General features: G+C 44.7%; 2 protein-coding genes and 2 non-coding genes across 22 annotated transcripts in view; all 4 read right to left on the bottom strand.

Annotated features, from left to right (window-relative positions):
• Nucleotides 1-1,621: 1,621 nt before the first annotated feature.
• Nucleotides 1,622-7,447, bottom strand: LOC141988899 (large ribosomal subunit protein uL15-like). 6 transcript variants are annotated; one of them, XR_012639862.1, is made up of 6 exons: nt 6,538-6,693; nt 6,236-6,311; nt 4,950-5,124; nt 4,160-4,251; nt 2,399-2,607; nt 1,622-1,794 (listed from the first exon to the last, which is right to left on the bottom strand). XR_012639862.1 is itself a non-coding variant. In XM_074954983.1 (4 exons), exons 1-4 carry the CDS (start codon nt 6,566-6,568, stop codon nt 1,642-1,644), a joined length of 435 nt encoding a protein of 144 aa, XP_074811084.1. In that variant the 5' UTR covers nt 6,569-6,657; the 3' UTR covers nt 1,622-1,641. The 6 variants fall into 6 exon arrangements, 1 of the variants encoding a protein (XP_074811084.1); XR_012639861.1 differs by having other exon boundaries at nt 4,128-4,251; XR_012639863.1 differs by lacking the exon at nt 2,399-2,607.
• Nucleotides 4,432-4,563, bottom strand: LOC141990268 (small nucleolar RNA SNORA3/SNORA45 family). Its single transcript, XR_012640136.1, has one exon. It is a non-coding gene; the product is annotated as a small nucleolar RNA SNORA3/SNORA45 family (small nucleolar RNA).
• Nucleotides 5,534-5,668, bottom strand: LOC141990269 (small nucleolar RNA SNORA3/SNORA45 family). The gene has a single exon (XR_012640137.1). It is a non-coding gene; the product is annotated as a small nucleolar RNA SNORA3/SNORA45 family (small nucleolar RNA).
• A 7,230-nt stretch (nt 7,448-14,677) lies between the features above and the next one.
• Nucleotides 14,678-24,788, bottom strand: part of DENND2B (DENN domain containing 2B) — a 294,903-nt gene continuing 284,792 nt past the window's right edge. For 8 of the 14 annotated variants that reach the window (XM_074954997.1, XM_074954994.1, XM_074954999.1 and 5 more), the window contains 4 exons: nt 20,965-21,076; nt 19,684-19,923; nt 16,012-16,098; nt 14,679-15,542 (listed from right to left, as the gene is read on the bottom strand). In XM_074954997.1, coding sequence (XP_074811098.1) covers nt 15,508-15,542; nt 16,012-16,098; nt 19,684-19,923; nt 20,965-21,076 — 474 coding nt within the window. In that variant the 3' untranslated portion in view covers nt 14,679-15,507. Of the gene's footprint in view, nt 15,543-16,011; nt 16,099-19,683; nt 19,924-20,964; nt 21,077-24,788 lie in introns of all 14 variants that reach the window. The other 6 variants (XM_074954990.1, XM_074954988.1, XM_074954989.1 and 3 more) reach the window with 2 other exon arrangements.

A 24,788-nucleotide genomic window follows, 5' to 3' on the forward strand; every position in this document is an offset into this window, starting at 1 on the left:
GGGCTTGGCTACACTTGTGAGTTACAGTGCAATAATGGAGCCCTGGGTGCACTAACTCACTACCTGTCCACAGTAGCAAGGCATGTAGAGTGCTCTGACTGGTGCTCCGCCTCAGTGAGTGGAATAACGGTTGCTGTGCCCCCATGGGAGTGCTGTGGCCTCTGATCAGCCTCTGGAAACATCCCATAATCCCCTTAAGTCGAGTGGCCACTCTTGTGAAATTGGCTGCAGGAATGCCTTTTCAAAGCATCAGCTCAGAAAAAGCAAACGTTTGCTGTGACTGGGGGGGTGGGGTGGAGCAGGGGGCTCTGAACTTAAGACAGCATGTGACAGCACCCCAAAACCCCATTCCCCCCACACAAAAAGCACATTGCAGTCACTTGCATGCTGGGATAGCTGCCCATAATGCAGCAGCATTGGGAGCAGTGCAAGTGTAGCCATACCAGTGTGCTGTCAGCTGTGAGTGTGGACAGACTGCAGCACTTTCCCTGTGTGCTATGAAGGCAGGTTTAACTCACAGCGCTCTACATCTGCAAGTGTAGCCATGTACATATTACCACATTCATTCTACTAACAAGGATACGGTTAAGAGCTGAATTACCCATAACACTACCTATAAAAAGCAAGATTATATAACCTTTTATTAGATAGGAAGATATGTTGTGAGGTATAGTAATAGGAGTTTAGCTGTGCCAATGAAATTTGAGAGATTTATGGCTAATTCCCAGCTGTAGTACTGATAAATAAATAGGGCATATCTTCTACACAATGAGGTGCTAGCAGTCAGTATCCCACTGCAACAACTGTCAGTAAGGGGGGCATGTTGAAACCAAGACTCCACATAGGACAGCACCAGAACTATCCACAATGCCTGTGACAGTGTGAGGTGATAGCTTTCATTTCCTAGACTATTGATTTAAAAATCTTTTTCCCCCATCCCCATTTAATGTGAGTAAAGATGAAGGCTGTGCTACAGGAATAGAGTTCACACTTACACAGCACCTGTGATAAGACTTACCCTGGAAAATAACTGGAGTATGAAGTATTAGTGCTTGAATAACACCCCAGAGAGTATGTGGGGCGCTGTCAACATTACAACTAACAGTTTTGTAAACCACTTAGAAGCAATGTCACCTTAGCTGATTACAAGTTCAGTCTGTGTCAATATGACAGCTTTTCTGTCACAATTATGTTTGTGCATTTCTCTATACCTATGTTACAGTGCATTCGGGGGGGGGGAGAAGGAGAGGGGGAAGGAGACAACGGAATTCTATAGAAAATGGGGGAATTCTGGGAAATACTGTATCACCACAAAGAGCTAGAAGGACAGACCACCAATCAAACCAGTTACACAAACATGGTTCAACGGTCCTAGCCAAACTGGAGGAGACTAAGGTCCAGTTACAAGAAAGCAAAAATGCCAGCAGAAGCAAAACTATTAACTTATCTGTGCTATGCAGACAGACAGTCAGGTTGAGAACCAGCCATGCCAATAATGTCAAACTTAAAAGTTTAAAAGTTAGGGTACGGACAGGGCTTAAGTTTGATTAAGTATTAGAAACATTTGGGTAAGCAAACATCTTCCCCATAAAACATTTTGGTAAATCAAAGTGAAAGCCACTCATTTTATAGTGTCTTTATTCAAACTTGCATAAATACAAAACTTATGCCGCAAGCACGCATGCTCCACCAACTTTTTTGATCTTCCGCCTCTGCTTTCCTGCTGAAGAATTTTGCTTTCACAATTACAGGCTGTTTGGGCAGCTTCCCCTTGCCCAGGACTTTGTAATAACCCTAGAAAGATATGAGAGAGAAGTTAGCATAAACAGATTTTCAATAAAAACTCCAGAGGTACTGCACTCAGATTCTTCTCCCACCTACACCAGTGACAGGTGTAATTTGGCTAAATCAATGGACTTTGATGCAAGTGAGAAGATGCATCTGCCAAGGAAAGATTAACTCCATTAACAGCAGTAAGAATTACAACAAATTCAGATTACTACTTGACCATGACAGATAGAGAAACAAGCTGGATGAGGTAATTTTTTTTATTGAATAATTTCTGTTGGTAAAAGAAAAAAAACTTTTGAGCTTGTCACCTTTTCTCTCTACTAGTCTGGGACCAACATGGACACAACACTGCAAACACAACTGATATCATTTTTGCATTTTGTGACAAACATGGAATCTTTCCAGAACTTGAGCACACAAGTAGTAAACTGAAGAGTTAGAAAAAAACAAAAAAGACAACCACAAACCCAACAACTTTCTTTTTCTTTTAATTTCACCAAATACATCTTGCGTAATTAACTTTACAGTCTAAGAAAAGAACAGAGTGCTATATACATTTCTGCTCATAACAAAAATAGTACAGCACAAGGTTTTACTCTTGACTTACTGTTCAATTTATGCTAAGTTTTCCAGAGAGTCTCATTCTTCAGACTTCTGTAGTCATTTAAAAATCCAATTTTTTTGCATATTATCCAGAAAAAGTATGTACTTTTTTCAGACTTTCCAGGAGATAAAGCTATGACTACCCTTCCATTGAAACTGAAGGATACAGGATTGATTGTGGCTTATATCATTATGCACAGATTGCTGAAGGTGCTGGAAAAAGTTGAACAGAGCATGAGATTCTGTGCTGCAACTTTAAAGCCATCTACGTGCACACCCACACTCACAACCAACTTGTGAAGGGATCTCTGGAAGGAAGTCTTACAGCTAGCTGTCTTCTATAGTTTCTGGTCTAGGAAAAGTCCACATCCAAGCAGATCTGGGGCTTTTGGGCCTTTTCTGCACTACGAAGTTTTGTTGGAAAAAACTGCCTTTTGCCAACAAAACGGGAGGTATAGACACTACAAAGCTACTTTTGGTGGCAAAACTCTGTTTTGCAGACAAAATAAAACCACCTCAGTGAGACACACAAAGCTTTCTGCGGCAAAGTTAAAGCGACAACACATCGGTATAGACCAGAGGTAGGCAAACTATGTCCTGCCCAGCCCTTGAGCTCCTGGTCGGGGAAGCTAGCCCCCGGCCCCTCCCATGCTGTCCCCCCTCTCCTGCAGCCACACCGCTGCATGGCTGGCTCCGTCCAGGCGGTGGGGCTGCAAGCACCTGCTGCTCTGAGCAGCATGGTAAGGGGGTGCCGCTGGGGGTCTATGTGTGTATGCTGGATAAGGGAGCAGGGGGCGGTTGGATGAGGTGGAGGTTCGGGGGCGGTGGGGGAGAACAGGAGGGGTTGGATAGGGCATGGGAGTCCCGGGGAGCCTGTCAGGGGTGGTTGGATAGGGAGTGGGGTTGGTCAGGGGACAAAGAGCGGAGGGAAGGTGGAGTTTGCTGGGTCAGAGGTTATGAGGGGGGTAGTCAGGGGGTGGAAGCCAGGCTGTTTCGGGAGGCACAGCCTTCCCTACAGTTTCACACCCCAATGTGGCCCCCGGGCCAAAAAGTTTGCCCACCCCTGGTATAGAGACTGCTGTTTATTTTGTCAACATAACTGGCTTCTATGGTATCCCACAATGCCTGCTGTGACAGCTCTGCTCATTGTTTTGATCTCTGCTGCTCTGCAGGCATGAGCCCCTCCCTTTTCAAAGCTCCAGGTGCTGAAAGGAAGAGCAGTATCATTAGTGTGGAATGCTCCTGTTCTGCCCTGCACTAGGAACACAGAGGCAGACAGACAGACTGCTGCTGGAAAGGGGGGCGTCTGCTGTGCTGCTTTGACATTCTTCAGCATGGATAGCTCAGAGTTGCTCAGGATGCCGCTCTCTCCTGCCTCAGGATAGGTCGGTCAGCCTGCTGTCTCCCCCGCCTCCCACACCACTCTCCTCTCCCCGCTGACAAGCTACTAGAATGCCCCTGAAAAGATGGGATTGAGAAACCTGCACCATGTACATGCCCCATGAGGCATTGCAAACTCTTCCCAAAGCACCCTGCGGCCAGTTGCACGGTGGGATAATGGATATTAATTTGATAACTTCAGTGGGATAACTAACTACAACAGTGCGTCTGCAACATGAGGAGCTAGTGTGGACAAACAATCGTGATTTTAATTAAACCCACATAACTTTTGTTGACAAAAGTGTAGTGTAGACAAGACAATATAGCCCCATTATGTCACTCCAACTTTTTACCTAAAGAGGAAGGATCTCAACCCAAGTCTAACCTCCATCAGGCTGGGACGGTCTTTTCCTGGATGTCCGTACAGAGCCTAGCACACAATGGGACCCCAATCCCTTGATGGGATTCTAGGTATTACTGTAATATAAAATTAGTAATAGATGAAGAGCAAATTGTTAATCTAGAATTACTGTCATCTCCATGAACAGACCAGGTTTCCTCCAGCCCAGAAAATACTAGTCCCAAAGGATGCTGCTAAACCTAAGTCTTCCCCCAAATGACACTTTTGCTTCCCTCTGTCCTGAGGGGCTGACTAATGAATGTCTCTGATTCGGTGGCTGACTGAGATATGAAACACCACAGCCAGTGAATAAAGATCAGAAATTTATCTTCGAGGACTATAGCACACCAAGACCATGAAATATGTTAGGATGTGACTCTAGTCTCGGTGCTAAAGAGACCGACTTTAGTGGGCCAAAACAAGCAATAAAAGTTGTTTCTCCTTCATAGAACCTTCCAATTTCCTTTTAAAAGCTGATATGTAAGCTTCTCATCACCACAAACACCAGTTTTAAAAAAAGAACAATGGGAAAATCTAAACTTTCATTTAAAGAAAAACATTTTAATACTAATTCATGAAAAATAAAAAGGGCTTGTGGAAAGAAAGAGAAGCAAAAACACATACGCTAGTGGAACTACGTCTCAGTCAGATGCTCACCAGGTCTTTCACCTGACATTTCAAACAATCTAAGAACTGTAATTTATCCATAATTTAGTTTAATTTTAAGTGATTAGAAGCAATAGATTCTGAAGACAGGATTAAATAGCACTCTTACCGAGCGTACAAAATCAATGACAGGTGCTAATCCAGCCTGGTTTTTTGCATAGTTTAGTCTTGTCTGATCACTAACAAGTGTCCACAATTTATCCAAGTTGACAGTAGGACAGAAGTTCTGGTTCTTCTTCAAATGGTAGTGTCTCATACCAACCTTCCCAAAATAACCAGGATGACTGGGGAGGAAAAATATTTGATACGGTATAAGACCACATTCCTTTTAGTTTCTTTTGAATTGGCTGTGCTAAAAATCAATATAACCTCAGTTAAAACTATGGTTTATCTACTAACCGTTATCATATACATATTAAACAAACTATAGGATACAGAAAAATTATACACAAAACCAAAAAAGTTTTAAAGTTCAGATGTAAATAAGTTGCTATTTGTATATTCTTGAGGGATATTTGCATTTTCCAAATCTATAAATTCAATTAATTTTATTAATGAAATATTTATGTTTGATAGATGAGTTGTGACTTCAGCTTTCTTGTGAATAGTTTGGGGCCCATTCTATATTTCATAAGCACCCAGAACTCTGAATTTAGAAGAGATTTTGTTGTACAAGAAATGTGGATTCAGATCTTCTGTTACTAACCCAGTAACCAACTGACAGCTGAAAAGAGTGACAGTCAGTGAACAGAGATTAGTTGTTACTTTCCGAGTACTCAAGCACAACTATGACAATGAGCAATGTCTAGACGTGACACTAGTCTCGGCAATGTCTAGATACACGATTCTAGTCTCGGCAATGTCTAGATACACGATTCTTACCCTCCCCAATACACACCACTAAAATCAGGAAATGCAAGAGCTTGAGTCATCTACTCTCATATATATATATATATATATATATATATAGTGGAATCAAAGCTGAGCAGACTATTAGTATCTTACAAACCTAAATTAACTGTGGAAAAAAATTCTAAAAGATACAAACACATATACACACTAGAAGCTCTGAAACAAGCCATTTTACCATATGTAACTCACTGAAAAAGGAGATCTTTTAAAAGGCAAGTGCTAATAACAGGAACAGATGGACAAAAGGATTTTCATAGATTTAATAAAGGATATCAAGGACTATGAAAGAAAACAGCTAAATTTTCTTGCAAGGTTATCTGTATTGTAGCAAAATCCAACATCTGTATACTTTTACTAAATGACGTATGTGCTATATATGGTAGAATGAATGCCTTTGTAACTTTTAAAAAATATCTACACAAAAGTGTGTGTGTGGGGGGGAAGAGTAGAGGGGGTTTAAAGGAAAAAGATGGTACATCTTACTATTTGTCAAAGTTAATTCTGTGGTGGTGCATACCCCCAGCATTTCCACGGCCGCCAGGATGCTTTCTGTGTTTACCTAAAAGAAATTTTAAAAGGTATTGTGATGCAAGAAAAACAACATGTACTACTGAATACACTACTGAATGTTATGTCATCATTTGAGCTGATTTAAAGCAAGTCAATGAGCACAAATTATACAGAGAAATATATGATTTGAACTGGTTATGTCTAACCATTAACCAGACCATTTTTGAACCTCTCTCTTATATTGCTTCATTGATGTTCTAAATAGTGATCCTTACCGGGCACACTGTAAATCAAATGAGGTACCATACATTAAGTTCCAGGACAAGCATATTAGTAACCATTCTCCTCATTTACCAATACGGCCATGGCCGTGGCTAACGTGTCCTCTCAGCTTCCTGGTCTTCCTTAGCCTAGAAGGCTAGGAAAACACACAAAAAAACCACAGTACATATATGAATAAAAATGTAGAGCAAGCGACAAGAGTGGGAAACAAATAAGCAGAGGACAATCCAAGCCTCGTGCGTGTGGCTGGCCCCTTTCTGGGGAAAAGGCCATGTCTGTCACGTGTCCAGCACCCAACACAATGGGACCCCAACCCTGACTGAGGCCTCTGCGTGCTGACACAACAGAACAGGCACCTGCACCCCGTAGCTAGGCTCTCCGCTGCGCGCGTGGGGGGTGGGTCCCGGGGTACAGCGTAGGAAGGGGCTGAGTGCCGCTGGGGCGGGGCAGAGCCAGAGGTGTCCCCACGCACCCGACCAATCCCCGCCGCCCCCATTCGGGCTCTCTGGGCAGGCGCGGGACGGGACCGCGCGCACGGGGCGGCTACGTGCCCGGTTTGTAGGGGAGGATGAGGAGCGGGCCCGCAGGCCCAGGCCCAACTCCGCGCATCCTGGCTTCAACAAGGCGCCTCCTCGAGTCTCCCCGTCGGGCCCGGCTTTAACCCGCAGGCCAGCCCAGAGCTCGCTGGCGGCGGCCCGCTGCCCCGCACAGCTGGGGCGTGCATTGCCTGGCAGAGGCCCGGGGCCGAAGCGGGCGCGAGAACCCCTCCCCCACCGGCAGCGCGGCCCAGAGGACACGGAGGTGCCGGGCGGGGGAAGCTGCACTCCTACCCACCATCTTGACGGCCGCCAGGAAAAAGGAAGAGTCAAAGGAATGTCGCGAGATCTCAGAAGGGGGGTGGAGGTGGGGGAAGTGGTGGTAGGAGGAAAGAAGATCTCGCGAGATCTCACTGAGGAGACGGGTAAACCCCCAAGCTCACGAGAAATCGAGCTTGGGCACTTCTTGCTTTGGAAGGCGGGGACTCTGACGCTTGTGCCGCGGGGGCGGGGCTTTGTTCTCTGCCCTTGGCGCCTTCCCAGCTCTGCTGTCTTGGGGGCGGGGCGATCCCGAGGCAGGCGGGAGCTGGGACGGGAGCCCCCGACCCAGCGTGACTCGTTGGTGCGGGGGGGCGGGGCTCTTTCTGCTGCCCACTGGAAGGGGTCTGTGACCCTGGGCAGCTGTTCTCCGCAGGGGCTGCTGCTGAGTAGTCCTGACTCCTGTCCATGAGCTCTGGAGTTCGTCTGGCCGGGATTGCACTGCGTCTCCGCAGGGGTACTGAGTCTTCCCCTGGAGGAGGGAGGACAGGGCCAGGGCCAGGTCTGCCTCCGCAGCCAGGTCCATGTCTTCCACCCCCAGGCCCTGCAGAGACTCCTTCGTGGTGCTGGTAGTCTGGCACAGAGCACAGTGGCACACGCCTTCCTCCGCTGCCTCTGATACATCCGGCAGCTCTTTTTTCTCCACCCGAGGGGTCTTCTGTGAGACCTCTCCGAGCTGCTGGTCTTCTGCCAGGACCTTCCCAAGCCTGGAAGTTGTTCTCGGCGACCAGGTCCATTGTGGCCACCGAGGGGGCGGACCTCCTTGCAAAGCCCCTGCTACACAACCCCTACCTTCATGTGCAGATGGCGGAGTTCCCTTCGGTGTGCCAAAGGCTGGTTCTGGCAGAAACCACCAGAATCGGAGACCTCCTGGACTAGGACGGGGGGACTGGGTGGATCTCCTGACCCACCACCCTCCCCCTGCATGTTCTCCAGGAGATGGGGGGCAGCCTTGTCGCCCACCTCTCGGGTTTTCCTTGAGTGGGTACTGTGAGAGGGTGCTCCCCACTCCCCCCCTGGCCCTCCGGACCTTTTCATCAGGCCTCTGTCCTACGAACCCTCCCAGTCCCCTCTCTTCCACAGTCCAAATCAGCTGTGTACCCTGCAGCCGGTTCACTTCCGAACCGTGCCAAGGAAACAACTATACACGCTCTTGCTCCACACGTTTCTCTTTCTCACCCTCATGTCCCACCCTGATACCAAATGGTGGGATTATCTACCACCTGTGGAGGGTGAGGAACCCCAGTGGGCCAGCCTCTATTCCACCCTGGTCTCATGGCCCACCGGGGATATAGGTTGGGGGCTCCTCCATGGAGCCGTGAGCTCAGGTGTGTACCTGGCGCAGTTCACCCCCATTCCTGGTGCCTGCCGCTTTTGCGGCATGAGGGAGAACCTGGCGTACGTTTATCTCAAATGCGCCAGGTTGCAGCTCTATTCCGGTTCCTCCAGAACCTCCTGTTGAAGTTTTGGCTGCACTTTTCCCCACACCTGTTTGCACACCCTGTCCATGGCCCCACCAAGTCGCAAAACCTCCTCGTCAACCTCCTCCTGGCCCTGGCCAAAGTGGCCATCTTCAACACCAGGTGGAGGAGGTTAGATGAGGAGGTGCTCTGAGACTGTGGGGCCTATTTCCGCTCCTCCCTGGTCTCACACATCTGGGCAGAGTTCCTCTGGGTGGCATCCACTAGCTCCCTAGATAGCTTTGAGGAGCAGTGGGCGCTGTCTGGGGTTATCTGCTCAGTGTTCCCCTCTGGATCCCTACTTTTGAACTTGTGACCTTCACTCCTGACCCAGTTATTCATTAGTTGTCCCATGTATTCAGTTGGTTCCCTGGTCCAGTGGTCCCTCCTGCAAGACTGGGGGAGGGGCCTTTAGACGTGGGCAGGCAATTCCAGTAAGGCCGCTGCTGGGTTCCTTCCCGCCAACCCCCAGAGCTCAAACATCACCACCTTTAGAAGTGCATCAGTGTGGGAGGGGAGTTATGCCTCTGGGCCTGGAGGGGGACTGGGGTCCCCTTTCCATGCTCCCTTCTGCCAGCAGGAGGGTGGGTTGCTGTGCTTTTCCAATGCAAGCTGCGTCTCCCACGAGCACCTCACTCCAGGAGCAGGGGCTTTAAGAAAACTACCACATGTGGCAAGGCTCCCTCTGGCTGGCCCAGGCAGGAGGGCGGTCTCAATAAGATGTTCGCAAGGAAATGTAACTGAAAAGAGAAAATGAATAACCAAGACAGTAGTTTATGTCTACAATTTAAATAGATACTACAGTAAATAGAGATAATTTAAGATAAAAGATGACAGGGAATTGCATGCAGCTACTAAAATGAACGTAATTGTCTAGGGAAAGTAAGAAACAGATTAGCATATTCTTATTCCCGCTTTCTGCTCTATTTGTTATATACTTGTCAGTCATGTTGGTTTATCCATTTCCAAATGGATACATGTAACAGCAACAAAAGTGCTTGGTCAGGAAGGAATCTTACATTAAAGACCAGTGGACAGTAGGTGTCTTCTTTGTGATATGTATGTATTTATAAGGTTATCTAAGGAAGACTTGCACATTTTTGTATCATTTAAGGAATTTTCTGAAAGATTTTGGTGACAGCTCTGAAAACAGACAGATGCCACTTGTAGCCTACACACCAAAAAATCCAGTGTATTGTATCATACAACTTCCATCTGGATGAAAAACAGCTATGATCAGAGACTGATCTAAACTGAGTTATTAAGTTGAGTTTATTATGGAAATAGAGTAACTTTGTAGTTAAGATTGCAGGTAAGTTTGTTTAAAATCAGATTTAGCATCCTCTCTAAAAGGCAATGAATGTTAACTTCAGAATTGTCAATATTCTTAGCATTAGTTATTGAAATATTTACTGTGCGATTTTTTTTGAAGAACACCTGAAAAACCACCATGAATTGTTTCTCTAAATAATTTGTGTAAATTTTGTGGTGCCATTTTAAGGGGGGAAAAATTTTGGAAAAAGATTTTAGAAAGTTAGCTTTAAGAATATTGATGTTCCTTAAAAAACAGTAAATCTGGGAATGGACACCATTGGTAGCCAACGGATGAGAACTCCCTGTGTTTCCCCGTGGCAGAAGAGCAAATACTCTGGGCCAGATTTTAAGATGCAGCAATCTGAAGAGAGTGCAGTTCAGAGGGCTAATTCTTATTTGGTGCAAATTGTCATAGCTCCAATGAGTATTTTGTTTGCAAAACTGTTGTAGGTTTGTAGTCCCCTACATTAAGTTGAAGCAGTCTGAAGATAGCTGAAGGGTCCAAAACCACAGGATCTGTGGCTGTGGGGCAGCCTGATTAAACTACCTTTTTCCTCCTATACTGGCAATAGGTAAAGGAGGTTGCGTAAAAACACCCACTCTGTTGTTCCACAAGAAGATCCCCCTTGTAATCAGTCCTGGACTGGTTTTATCAGTTTTAGGGTCACTGTACACTGATAGTATGGTATACAAGCAAGCACCTGAGAATCTGTCCTGAAATGTCTATTAAAGTGCAGCATAAGTTCTATAAAAACACTAATTGGTTCTCCTGTTACTTGCAGGCTAAGTTTTCACTGATACAACAGGAAACAGTTATGAAGGGACCTTGGACTAAAATTACCAAGTGGACTGCAGTAATTGCCCGTACATCACGACCACAAGCATGTATCTTCTCCTTTGTCTAATTTCTCTGTGTGGGATCCAAGAAGGTACTTAGGTGCTAAACCCCAGACATAGGCCCCTAAATCCCAGTTTTGGCTCCACTGCGATTCACAAAATTCCTGCCAAGCCCTGTAAGTGCCTAAACTCACTCAGCACCTAAGTTTTTCAGAGTAAAAGTTCCATAGGCTCCTATGTTCCTGCCTCTGGACACTTTTGTCTCCCTCAAGGCATCCGAATGCCTATCTCCCACCTAAGTCCTAGACCTAGAGCAATTCATGAACCAGGGGAAGACATGTTCAACCACCTAAGTCACATGTGAGGCCCGATTGGGTAGGCATGCTCAGAAGTTGCCTAACGGATTGAGTTCAATTCAAAATCCAGCCAGAGGAGGTGGTGCCCACTTTATAACTTTTAGCCCAGTTGGTAGCCCAGTTGCCTGGGGTATGGGAGACACAGATTCAATTCCCCCCTCTGGCTGAGGGGGAGAAAACATTTGAAGAGGGGCTTCCCCCCGATCAGGGGAGGGCTCTAACCATTGAGCTAGGGGGTATTCTGATGTGGAGCTTCCTCGGTCTCTCCTGTTGAAGTTGTTGCGCGCTGGGTAAATAATGAGAGTGGTTGGAGCAGGGGAATTAGATCTGGGCTCTCCCACGTCGCAGGTGGGTGCCTAAACCACTGGGCTACTGAGCGATTCTCTCTCTGGCCTAATGACTGTTTAAGTATTTGTCCACAGAAAGTCACTGGGCCAGGGAGAGAGAATGGGAATGTGTCTGTCATACAGGGGCTAGGGCACCCACCTGGGAGATGGGAGATCCTGGGTCCAGTGCTACTGTTCCGATCACTTTTTTTATCCAGAGTGCAACAGCTTCAACAGGAGACTGAGGGAGCCCCACATCAGACTATCCCATAGCTCAGTAGTTAGAGCACCCTCCTAAGCATTGTGGGAGACCCCTGTTCAAATTATCACTTTGTGATGGGAAAATGTAACCTAGATCTCCCACATCTCAGGTGCTCTAACCAGTGGTCTAAAAGTAATAAGGTGGAGACCTCTTCTTCTTTTGTGTTGAATGAAGTAGGCACCTGACTTATTCCCTCAAAAAGTGGCTGAGGCACCTAACTCCAGGCAGCTGGTTTCAGTTCATGGAACACTATCAAAGCGAGACACCTCCTTACAGACTGGACTTTGGTGCTTACCACCAAGAGAGGGGCTTAGCACACACCCCTGGCCAGCATCTCCTATTAGCTAACTTAGGCAGGGAGCTGCCTAATGAGCTGGCTTTTGTGGATCACCTTCTTAGAGCCCTATCTCTCTACATTCATTGTATGGGGAGCCTACGTGCCTAATTTGGCTTTGTGGATCACAATGTTGTTCCCATGATTTTCTTGGTGCCTAACTTGAGGCGCCATGAAACTGCATTGCAATCCCCAAGACCCCTTGTGGATGCCACCCTCTCCACTCCATAGCAGATATCACAGTACCCTTTTATCACATTTCATGAGAACATACCAGTTCAGACACCAGATCAACACAGCAACCCACATTCCATTGTCCCATGTTCATGGCAATGAAGAAACCAATTAGATTTACTCAGACAATATTAAATACTTGCAGACAAGTACAACAGGCAAGGCTGGATATCCCTGCATATCTTTATTGTTACTCAATAAGAGGTTAAGATTTTATGCATTTTTTTATTTACACTTTCTGGATTATACAAATCTCTTATGGCACTAGAACATAAGTCCCACCATCTGATCTGATTTTTCTTGTTGAAGATTTTTGCTTTCACTATTAAAACGCTGTTTAAGTAATTTTCCCTTGTTCAGGACTTTGTAATGACTGACAGACAGATGGGAATGATTAACTCAATATTTTTTGTTCATGTGATGATTTGAAAGGCAGGTTTTCAGAAAACATTAGGGTTGTATTATTTACACATGCTACATTTTAGAATCAAGGAAGGATGTGCAATACTGCCATCATCCTCTTAAGAGTCCAATATTGATCTCACATACGGGCACCAAACCTGAAACAAGATATGCATTTGGGGGTGTATCACAACATATGGTATGCTTTAAACAGTACCTACACAGATGGCAAATTAAAGTAAAATTGGTAAGCTTTCCACCTAGATAGCTGAATCACAGATGAAGGGAGGAAGACAGCTTCAATGTGAAAGGATAAGTGCCTTATTATGATAGGGCACCCTCCTGGCATCTGAGTATTTTATGGCCATTTTTCTCTTGTGTTTGTAACAACTGTTCCCATGGTAGCCATTTCCTCCAGCCCAGGGTGCTGTATCCATGATTTTCTTAGAAGATGCTTCATGTTGTTCCATAGATTCGTTAGCAGGGGTTATTTATAAGTGCAAGAGTCAACCTCAAAAGGTCAAGAATGTCACCTCTAATTCAGGGAACAAAGGCCCGAGGTCATGGATAAATCTTATATGGCAGTGTGATGAGATGCCCTTGCAACCACAGACAGCACAATATGAAATTGTTAGTGAAAAAGGAAATAAATTACATCAATAGATCTCTAATGTATCAAAGGCACTTGGTATTTTCAGATTCATACACATTTCATTTTATGTACACTACGTAAACTGTTATGTTAGAATTGAATGTGAGGGACATAATTGCTGGAAAGGAAATTACTTCACCTTCTCAGTGAATAAACCCTCCATTTTATTCTATGAGGCTGGTAGCAAACCTGAACCACTGACAGGTTAGGAGTTGCGCAAGCCTCAAATCCAGTCTTGGTAAGCACAGAAATCAAGTTTTAAAAACATAAAACTATATATACACTAAGAATGCATTTTAGGGGGAGGAAGCATCTCTTCATTTGTATTAGCTGATAAGCTTGCAAACTTTTTCTGATTTACCCTCTTTGAAACGAAGGATTTAACTGAAATAATAAATGAACAGCAATGTAGCAGACAATGGGTATATTAACAACATTGGTCAAGGATCAATTAATTTAAATAATTTTAAATTAGGAAAATTTGGGGTGACTTCACCCCTTGTGCAAAGGGCCAGGATAAGGCCAGTACATCTGTCCCACTTAAACCCTCTGCACTGCTTAGGCTATTAATTCTTAGATAATGCGAAGAAAAGGATATAACTAACATACATCGAGTCAGTGCTGGCCTGAGCTGCACTGGTACTCAAGGCAAAGACTGGGATTTGGCATCCCCCTCTTCCACCTATCATCATTCCTTTCCACCTCCATGTCTGCATCGCTCAACCTGTTTCCTTCTCAAGACATTTAAATACAACATTACAAAAATCAACATGAAACTTTACTCATCCGGGTACATTTAACACATTATGTTAATAATGACAAAACTAGTATGTTATTGTCCCACCAAAAGAATAAACCTGAACACATTTTGAAAGGTGATTTTGTTGCCAGATTTAAATTGATAGAACGGTGAGATAGATTGTCGGGTAACATCCCGAGTTATCTAGTGTCAACTAAGAAAATAGGTTAGAATAAATTTCATGAAATAGCAATCCTACTAAGAGAGAGAGAGAGAGAGAGAGAGGTGTATATTATTCATTTTATACTTTAATTATAAGATATTCAACAAAAATCACAGCAAATTTACTCTTTCTGTATCTATTCAGACAGCAGCTGAAATGTTGGAAGGAATCCAATGAACATAAACAAACAGGTATATTTACACAGTTTATTAAAAACCATACATACATACATATATTAGGAAAGGATGTACTGTACCTAATTATTGCAGGTTGCATGTCAAAGAACTGAGATTTCCTCATTTTTAGCAGTCATAGTGCAGAATGCATTAAAAAACAATTTACTGACCATAGTTCAAACCAAGTGGAAATTCTGTTGTGAACCAAGTAGCCTATTACAAAATTACCTGTTATTTCTGTCTTTTAGAATGGATTAGTAGGAAAACAAGAGAAAATTATAAACTCTGTCACATAAAACCAGTCCCCTTGCATACAACCTCTCCCTCTATATACCCTGGAGTTCATTCACTATTACAATATTCAGGCATCAGTGTAGTTCTCACAAACATCCTTTGAAGTCAGTGGTTCTGCTGAGACAGTCAGCTGCACATAATTAGCTATTCATTTTGCACCAAGCATAACTCAATTCATACTAGAGAAAGAAGCACCTGTTATTCTCAGGAATATACAAATATTTACCACAGTTTTTCTTGCTCATTAAAAAAGAAAGCTTACAGCACATTATTTACAAATTCTGTCCAAATACATAAAGAGGAGTCATTATAAACCTTTTTTCTTTTCTTTCTTTCTTTTTTTTTTTTTTTGCTGGCACATTGTCAAACAGCATTTGCAGTCACTTAAAGCTGTATTCAGCTTATCTTATTCTCCTCCGGCACCAGAATCTGAAAGGTTGTAAGTGTCTCAAGCACAGTGTCATAAATAGTCTTTGGATTGATATGTCAGTAGAAAGGAGTTAATTCTTCTTGTGAAGGAACTTCATTTTATTTCCTACAGCAAATACAAAATGTGATCCATCAGTCACTAACATACATTGAAAAACAAAGAGAAACTGAATGTTAGTCTAAAAAGGTTTCAAAAGCGTACTGTAACCAATATATAATGAACCAACTATATAAAAAATGTAGGTATCCAACTATTAAAATTCTGGACAACTAAATCTGATAAAAGGCAAGGTCCCTTTCCAGATTTTTTTTTGGGGGGGGCGGCAGGGGGGGAGAGAATACAGTCTTTAGGTAAGGTTTCTTTTTCCAAATTAGAATGAGACTTCCTTAGCAAAGACCATAATGAAACCTACTATTATCAATGATAAGTAGATTTTTGTTGATTTTCTTTTGATAATGCCTATCATATAATTAAACTACTAGTTGAGTATCACATTTCAATCTAGGCAGAGCTGTGCTTTGTTAAGACCATTTGTTAAAAGCATTTCAGAATTTCCTTAAAAGTTTTCCCTTACCAAGACCTCGCAGGAATTTGTTTACTCCACTTTGTTCAGTGTCTGGAAGCTCTTCCAAATACTGTTCAACCCTCTGTTCAAAGAGACCTGTGGGAAGTGGATAAAATAAAGCATCGTTTGGTCTTCTTTTCAAGTGAAAGGGAGGGTGAGGGAAGATGCTATGGAAAAGGGGATCAAAATCTAGTGATTTGATTTGTGTTGCCCACAAAGAAAGAGAAGACTTTTGAACAGTTTCTTTCAACATTCACCTCAGGAGCGTATTACAGAGCAGTGATTCTCAACCAGAGGTCCGGGGCCCATGAGCTGGTTTCAGGGGGTCCATCAAGTAGGGCCAGCATTAGACTTGCTGGGGCCCAGGGCAGAAAGAGGAAGCCCCGCCATATGGGGCTGAAGCCCGGGGCACCGAGCCCTGCCACCCGGGGCTGACACTGAAGCCTGAGCAACTAAGCTTTGCAGGGCCACCTGTAGCGTGGGGCCCCCAGCAAGTGCTCTGATTGCTACTACCTAATGCTGGCCCTGGCTTTTAAATGCAGAGAAACAGTTGTTGTGGCACAGGTGGGCCATGGAGTTTTTACAGCATGTTGGGGGGTTGAGAACCCCTGTTCTAGAGTCCTTTAAGAATTTGTGGCTTTTGCAATCTACATTAATTTCCTCCCCTTCCTTTGTCTTTCCTACCAGCCTTTTTGTCAGTAGTTTATTCTTAGAAAACTTAACAGGACAACAATTTCCTCAAGTTCAACTTGCCATCAGTAATGTTATCAGCCACCTTAGACGTCGTGTCAAAGTTTCAAAGACAGCATGAGTTGCTTTCATGATTCTCCCAGCATCCATCTTGCTGAGAAACAGAATGCCCAGGTCTTCCTTCAAACCCAAGACTCCAGCTGTCCCCCAGGCAGTACAGCATGCTAACAGAGAGTCTGTGGCCCAGCCCAAGTATCAACATTATCAGCATAAATTGCACTCAGTAAGATGGCTAATCGACACTGGTTGCATCCCTGGGTCAAAATAGATATTTATGCACATAACTCTCACAAAACAGTTCTGAATGTTTTCCATTGAGCCCCAATCCTAACTGGACACCAAAATTACAGTTATCATAGGGTGGGGGGAGGGGCTGGATTATTAACTTGCATCAGCCCCAGCTCAGCCAGGGCTGCCTCCTACCTGCAGGCAGGCTTATTGTCAGGCTGCAGCAGCTCCTGTCCCAGCCCTGGAGCAGAGAGGCAAAGGGAAGGGGGGAGGTAGAGATGATCCAGCCAGCAATCGGGGTGGGGGAGAGGGAGAGGAGTGAGCAATGGGGGGAGGAGGGGGGAAGATGTGGAACAGGAGCAGGGCCTTGGGGAAAAGGCAGAGCAGGGGTGGGGCCTTGGGTGTCCAATTACCAGAGTTAGAAAGGTGGAAACTCTAAGAAAAACATCCTAGAAAATAATCTTGGAAAGATAATGAAAACAAGAACTAGAAATGTAGGCACTCCAAATGAAGCTGGGCCCATCTCACATTACAACTTCCTGCCCTTTGTGCTTGGCTTGAAACAGTAATTCAATTTACTGCTATAAATACCATTTAACATTATTTTCTTCAAAGAAAGCCTACTTAAGACTGCTTTCTAAACCACAAAGATTTCTTACACTGCCTCCCAAACTAATACCTTTTTATGCCTAAACTCAACCCCTAAAAAACTGGCCGGGCAGTTTTAACATTTAGAATATCTACTTTGTAATTTAACAATCAGAGCAGAACTCAGTGGATTGTATCACCCAGCAACATAGACTTATCACCGATCCTGAACTGAGGTAGAGCCTGATCTTGCAAATCCATTTGCACGTAAGCACAAGGACAGACTGGCAGGTGCAAAGTGATTTAGGTCATAACTTTTGAAAAACTCACAAAATAGAGGCAGAATCCAGGTGCTCCAGGCCTTCAGCTCTTGAAGTAAATGGGGTTTGAGGTTGCTCAGTGTATAGTAGCAGATCCATTTTGTAGAATTTGTCCCCAAAAGCCTGATTTTGCAATAAGATTTGTGCAAGGGGGCGCCTGTGCCTGCATGGAGCCCCAACGGGGCTTTCAACAGGCACCGAGGTCTATCCCTTCAGCGCTCATTGCAGGATTAAGGCTGTGGAGAGTAGTTTTCAGAAACAGGGGAGTGGAAAGAGAAATAGAGGCAGTGTAACGGGGTGCAAGGATATTTGCAAGAGAAGGGCCTTGGAACATATATTAGGGGTTTCCTCCCTGGGGATTTTTAATACTTGCTATTTCGTGTGATCAGGTGGATTCCAAATGCAAAACCATGCTATTCATAAGTTTCTTTAGAGGCAGGTTATCTCCTTCTCTTCCTTCCCTCATATTCAATTTTCCACCTCTCCTCCTTGCCCAAATTTCCCCTTTGAATCCATCCATCCCAAATTACCCAGTCAGCTCCCACGTCCTTGTCTCCCCCATTCCAGCTCTCTTCGTTGGCTGTTCAGCCCCCAAACGCCATACCTTAGGGAATCTCCTCTCTCTGACATGAAGCTAGGAAGGCTTCTAGCTGCACAGGACGCTTAGCAACCCTGCCTCACCTCTGGTTTCCCCCCCACCACGTGGTGCAGCATTGCCCTGATGCAGGAGGGGAAGCCCCAGCTTGCTTGTGCGTCCCTTTGATTCCTTCCGAAGCTTTTCGGGCTGCCTTCCGGGCCGGGGGAGGAGCAAGGCTGAGCTGATAGCAGGGCTCCGGCAGTTGCCAGCAGATGGCATTGCTGTGCAATACTCAGCGGCCTCAGCCCCAGACCAGGCTGGCTGCTGCACAGGCTGCTCAGTGTTCTTTACGGACATGCACCAGAACTAGGAGCACAGTGGCTCTCTAGTCTAGCAGGTTTGAGAGTTTGACTCATCAGCTAATTGCTTGTTTATCCAGTTGGACTTACACTAAAGCATTGGGACTACTCAAATTGCCTAGGGAGGTTGTGGAATCTCCATCACTGGAGGTTTTTAACAACAGGTTAAAATGGTTAGGAATGGTCTAATTACACAGTCCTGCCTTGAGTGCAGGGGACTGGGCCAGATGACCTGTTGTGGTCCCTTCCCGTTTACACTTCTATAGTACTATATAGTGAGGGTTTGCAGGAGCAGGACCCTCGCTAGGTAGACTACATTGGTCAGATTTCTTGAACTGTAAGACTCTACCCTATAGTCTAGCCCCGTAGTCTTTACTCACACAAACACGTGTCTCACGCACATGAAAGGGATTATAGGACCAGGCCAAATTCTGTCCCTTAAATCATGTCCTGCACTCCTGTTTATTTGCTGATATTTATTGTAACCAATATAACATTTTTTTCCACATTTTTACTTTGTACCTCATTTGAGGCATCCGAGAACTGTTCTAGAACCATGAATGAGCTGTATCCTTTACATTATTTCAGGGTGTGGGGCAGTCAACTTTTTCCTTTAATAATTTCTTGTACTGAGATGGGAAGTGTCACAAGGATGAGACTCATTCCTTTAAAACCTATCATTTCAGTTTTAATCCAGGGCACGCAAAAGAAGAGGGTACTGTGTGTCTGGCAAAGTTAGCTACAGCACTGATATTTGGCAGTATATAAATCTGTAGTTGCTAAAACCATGTGAAAACATGAAAGTGTATTAATCCCCAAAGACAGTCTGCATAGTAGCAAAGGGAATCACAAGCCTTACCTTTTGCCCTGCATTTTCTCAGTTCTCTGTCCTGGATAAACCCAGCAAACATTTGGGACTCCATAAAGACCTCCAGGAAGCGACGGATACTCTTGGAAGCTACAGATTTGCGGAAAGCATCCCTTTGGAAGACACGCTCTCCTTTTTCATTCTGAGTTAAGAACAGGGAATAGTGGCCAATTGTTTCCACGAAGAATCGGATGAAAACTTCTGATACTAATCCATTCAGGGTGTTACACTCTGCAAAAGAAAGCAGCAATATAACCTCCAAATCATCTGAAGAACAGCAGCCGTACAAGGTCCCTGCTTGGTCACTTGCATTGGATCTAATGTTTTCACCTAATATTTCTTCCCCCAGAAGTCTAACTAGCATTATAATAATCATATCTGAAAAAAGATTTGCAACACCTAAAACCACATAAATGCCCTGTCACTCTCTTTCCCTTTCCCCATTAAAATTAACTGGATGTGGAAAGCATAAACTAGACTATAACTAAACATGCATCTGATGAAGTGGGTTATATAGCCCATGAAAGCTTATGCCCAAATAAATTTGTTAGTCTCTAAGGTGCCACAAGGACTTCTCGTTGTTATAACTAAACTTGTCAATCAATATAATAGCAGATCTTCCATATCTGAAAGTCAACAAAAATACAGTTTGCTTTACTGGGTAAATCCACATGAGACCCTCAGAAGATGCAGAATTAAAAATTAATCTTTGAGGCCTTAATCTGAAATGTGTCTCTGCTGTTTGAACTTTACTTCTTCCTGGATAGTTAGCATGCTTCTGAATGATCTTGAGAGTAAAATTTTGTGCTGAGGGTAATGAACCTTTGCAAAAAATTGACTGAAAAAGATTTATTGTAGATTCAATTCTTGTATCACTTGTGAATACCTCAGAGATGTTAAAGTGGCTTTATATATTTAAAGCAAAGTTTAATAAAAATAAATATAAAATGACTTGGACTAACTGTACATTAGATTTTTTACATCAAAGTCTCTAAGAAAAGGTTAAAAAACACAAACTGGGAGTGTGTACATTGTGGCATTTAAAAGATATTTTAAACAGGCTGTTAATATATTACCATGCTTTGAAAATTATACTACATGCCCTCAATCATCAACTCCAATTCAGAAACATAAGTTGATGTTGTAAAATGTAGCTGTGGGATGAGATGATGAGTTTTCTGAAATTTGGCCCTTGTTTCTTTCTCCTGATCCCAGGGACACAATATCACCCAACCACACAAGCAGACAAGACTTGTTTCCAGATTATTTTACCATCATCTGAATCACTATCTGAATCCTGATTTATCAGTTCACTTTTTCTCTCTAGAGCCTGCTCCAGAGCAGCTTGCAATTTCCTAGGTAATAGTGTGTCTTCATCATCCATCTAAAGGAGAGAAAAAAAATTCTTTAGACTGTTTTCTTCCCTATATGCTCATTTGCAATCAATGGTTTTTCAGGGCCTAGAATTCAGAAATAAAATATTCTGTGTTTGTTACTTTAATGCAGGGGTGGGCAAACTACGGCCTGCAGGCTGGATCCGGCCCATCAGGTCTTTGGATCTGGCCCGCGAGATTGCCACCCCTGTGGCACTGCAGGTCCCGTGCCGCTCCCAGAAGCGGCTGGCACCACGTCCTGCAGCCCCTGGGGGAGGGGAGGGTAGAGGGCTCCATGCGCGGTCCTCGCCTGCAGGCATCGCCCGCTGCAGCTCCCATTGGCTGGGAATGGGGAATCGCAGCCAATGGGAGCTTCGGGGGAAGTATGGGAGGGCGAGGGCAGCATGCGAAGCCCTCTGCTCCCCCCTCCACCGGGGCCACAGGGACGTGGTGCTGGCCACTTCGGGGCCAGGGAAGGCAGGCAGCCTGCCTGAGCCGGGCCGGAGCCTGCACCCTGAACACCTCCTGCAGCCCACACCTCAACCCCCTGCCCTGAGCCCCCTGCCACACCCTCCAGCCTTCCTGCACCCCACCCCTTGCCCTGAGCCCCCTCCTGCACCCGAACCCCCTGCCCTGAGCCCCCTCCTGCACCCCAACCCCCTGCTGCACCCCTGCCGCACCCCAACCGCCTGCCGCACCCCTCCTACACTCCAACCCCCCAACCCCTTGCCCTGAGCCCCTTTCTTCACACTGCACCCCCTCCCACATCCCAACCCCCTCCCCCATCCCTACATTCATGGCCCTGCATTCCATTTCACCACCCAGATGTGGCCCTCAAGCCAAAAATTTTCCCACCCCTGCTTTAATGGCTATATGAATACAATAATGAAACCTTATGTTCCTCTGTTATATATTTCTGAATTTAACTTTATAGTGTTTTTCATGAGACAGAAGTAGAGAAATATAACATGCTATTGGAGTGCAATGTAAATACATATAGGCCATGAACCTGCTTGTTACACAACAAACATATTATGAAGGCACCAGACAGGCATGATGGGTTCCAAATAGCTGTGTTTCTTGAATATACACAAGATGAAGGCCTAGCCACACATACACACAGCTGCTCAGGCTCGGATCTGGAAGCTTCTTCAATTCTTGATAGTTCCTCTTTTGCTTATTTTCCTGCAAGTACTTTTGCTCATTCTCCAGACCATATTTAACGTTTGCTCCAGAAACAATTATCTTATATAAGACTTCTAGAGTTACAAGGAATCTTTAGAGTAATCTTATCTGTTTGCCCAACCTTTACTTTAAAGGGTACATCCAATTGACTCAGCGCATTCTCTTTTATCTGTAAATTTTCTAGTGCCACCTTACTTTCAGGAAATAGTGATTCTTTATCTTTCTTTTTCCAAGGTTCCGTCTTACTCCACAACTCAACTAAAATACTGTTCATCCTCAATTTTCTCCTCTCCACCTGTAGACTTCTTCCTCAGCTTTTTCCCCCCTGAACTTATCAGCTCCACTTGTGCTTGTTGTCTTGCTAAAATGATGTTGAAAAGATCAAGTTGTCTCTCTAGGCCCTGGATTTATCTCTGTATTACAGTAGATTCTGCTTAACAGCAGTTCTGATATTAACAACTTCCAGTTAATAGCAATGTTTTTCTGGGAACCAATCCCGGCCCATTGACTTTAATGTTAAAGGGATTCAGATATTGGCAATGGCATGATGCTTATTAAGAACTTTTTCAGGAAGAAAGGCCCTGGTAACAGGCAGGATAGCGGGAACAAAGGACGCGCTGGCACATGCCTTCCCTGGCTGCAGCTATGCAAAGCTGCCTGCGCCTGGGGCCCCACCACCTGCACAGAATGGTGTGGTAATGAACTGGGGTTCCCGCATCCCTACCCAACAGGGGATCCCCTGCTGGAGTCTAGCACTGTGGGCTGGGAGGGGAGGCTGCGGGCAGAGCAGCAGTGGGGAGAATTCCAGGGCTTTCCACAGGGAGCAGGAGCACTAGGGGCCCATGGAGATGCATGGCATCTCTCCCTGTACTCTTGGGGTTGTGCCTGCCTTGACACCGGGGGCCTGCAACCAGGGAAGGACAAGCTAGGATATGCTGAGACAGGCCCTCAGCATTGGTGCAGGGCAAAGCCTGGAGAGCACAGACAGAAGTACCATGTAGCCCCAGAGGCCTCCGGTGCCCCTTCTCCCAGTGGAAACTGCTGACACCTGGGCTGCAGCCCCTCTTCCCTGAAGACAGGTTTGCAAGGCTGCAGTCAGGGAAGGTATGTCCCAGCACTTCCTTCCCTGACTGCAGCCTTGCAAACCTGCCTTCCACTTTTTGGCAACTGCTGGATAATGTCAGCTTTCTGCCAAGAGGCTGCTAATAAGCTGGATCCACTTGAAAGCAACAGGAAAGCAACTCTGAAGGTAAGTTCTCTTGGCATCTTCTAGGCATACTATTTATTTCCAGAGGAAACAGAAAAGATTCAGACTTTTCTAATCTCTAGTTCATTGCACAGTTCCAGTTGGAACTTCTCCGGTGAACTTCTCCGTTATGTTTCTTTAAACCATCTGATTAAAGGGCTGCAAAGTTGCCTATTTTTAGGCTTGGAAGAATTAGATTTTTAAATATAAACAAACATCTATTTGGCCATACACACACAAGCCAATGAAAAAAATATTTCCATCGATAATAATAGAAATGTTTCAGAGTAACAGCTGTGTTAGTCTGTATTTGCAAAAAGAAAAGGAGTACTTGTGGCACCTTAGAGACTAACCAATTTATTTGAGCATAAGCTTTCATGAGCTACAGCTCACTTCATGGGATGCATACTGTGGAAAGTACAGAAGACGTTTTTATACACACAAACCATGAAAAAATGGGTGATTATCACTACAAAGGTTTTCTCTCCCCCCACCCCACTCTCCTGTTGGTAATAGCTTATCTAAAGTGATGACTCTCCTTACAATGTGTATGATAATCAAGGTGGGCCATTTCCAGCACAAATCCAGGGTTTAACAAGAATGTCTGAGGAAGGGGGGGGGGGGGGGTTAGGAAAAAACAAGGGGAAATAGGTTACCTTGCATAATGACTTAGCCACTCCCAGTCTCTATTCAAGCCTAAGTTAATTGTATCCAATTTGCAAATGAATTCCAATTCAGCAGTCTCTCGCTGGAGTCTGGATTTGAAGGTTTTCTGTTGTAATATCGCAACTTTCATGTCTGTAATCGCGTGACCAGAGAGATTGAAGTGTTCTCCGACTGGTTTATGAATGTTATAATTCTTGACATCTGATTTGTGTCCATTTATTCTTTTACATAGAGACTGTCCAGTTTGACCAATGTACATGGCAGAGGGGCATTGCTGGCACATGATGGCATATATCACATTGGTAGATGTTCAGGTGAACGAGCTTCTGATAGTGTGGCTGATGTTATTAGGCCCTTGATAGAGATCTCTATCAAGCATTCTTACAACTACAATACCCACCTGCTGAAGTGAAGAAACAGATTGACAGAGCCAGAAGAGTACCCAGAAGTCACCTACTACAGGACAGGCCTAACAAAGAAAATAACAGAACGCCACTAGCCGTCACCTTCAGCCCCCAACTAAAACCCCTCCAACGCATTATCAAGGATCTACAACCTATCCTGAAGGACGACCCATCACTCTCACAGATCTTGGGAGACAGGCCAGTCCTTGCCTACAGACAGCC

The sequence above is a fragment of the Natator depressus genome, chromosome 6 (assembly GCF_965152275.1).
Source record: "Natator depressus isolate rNatDep1 chromosome 6, rNatDep2.hap1, whole genome shotgun sequence".
Lineage (NCBI taxonomy): Eukaryota > Metazoa > Chordata > Testudines > Cheloniidae > Natator > Natator depressus.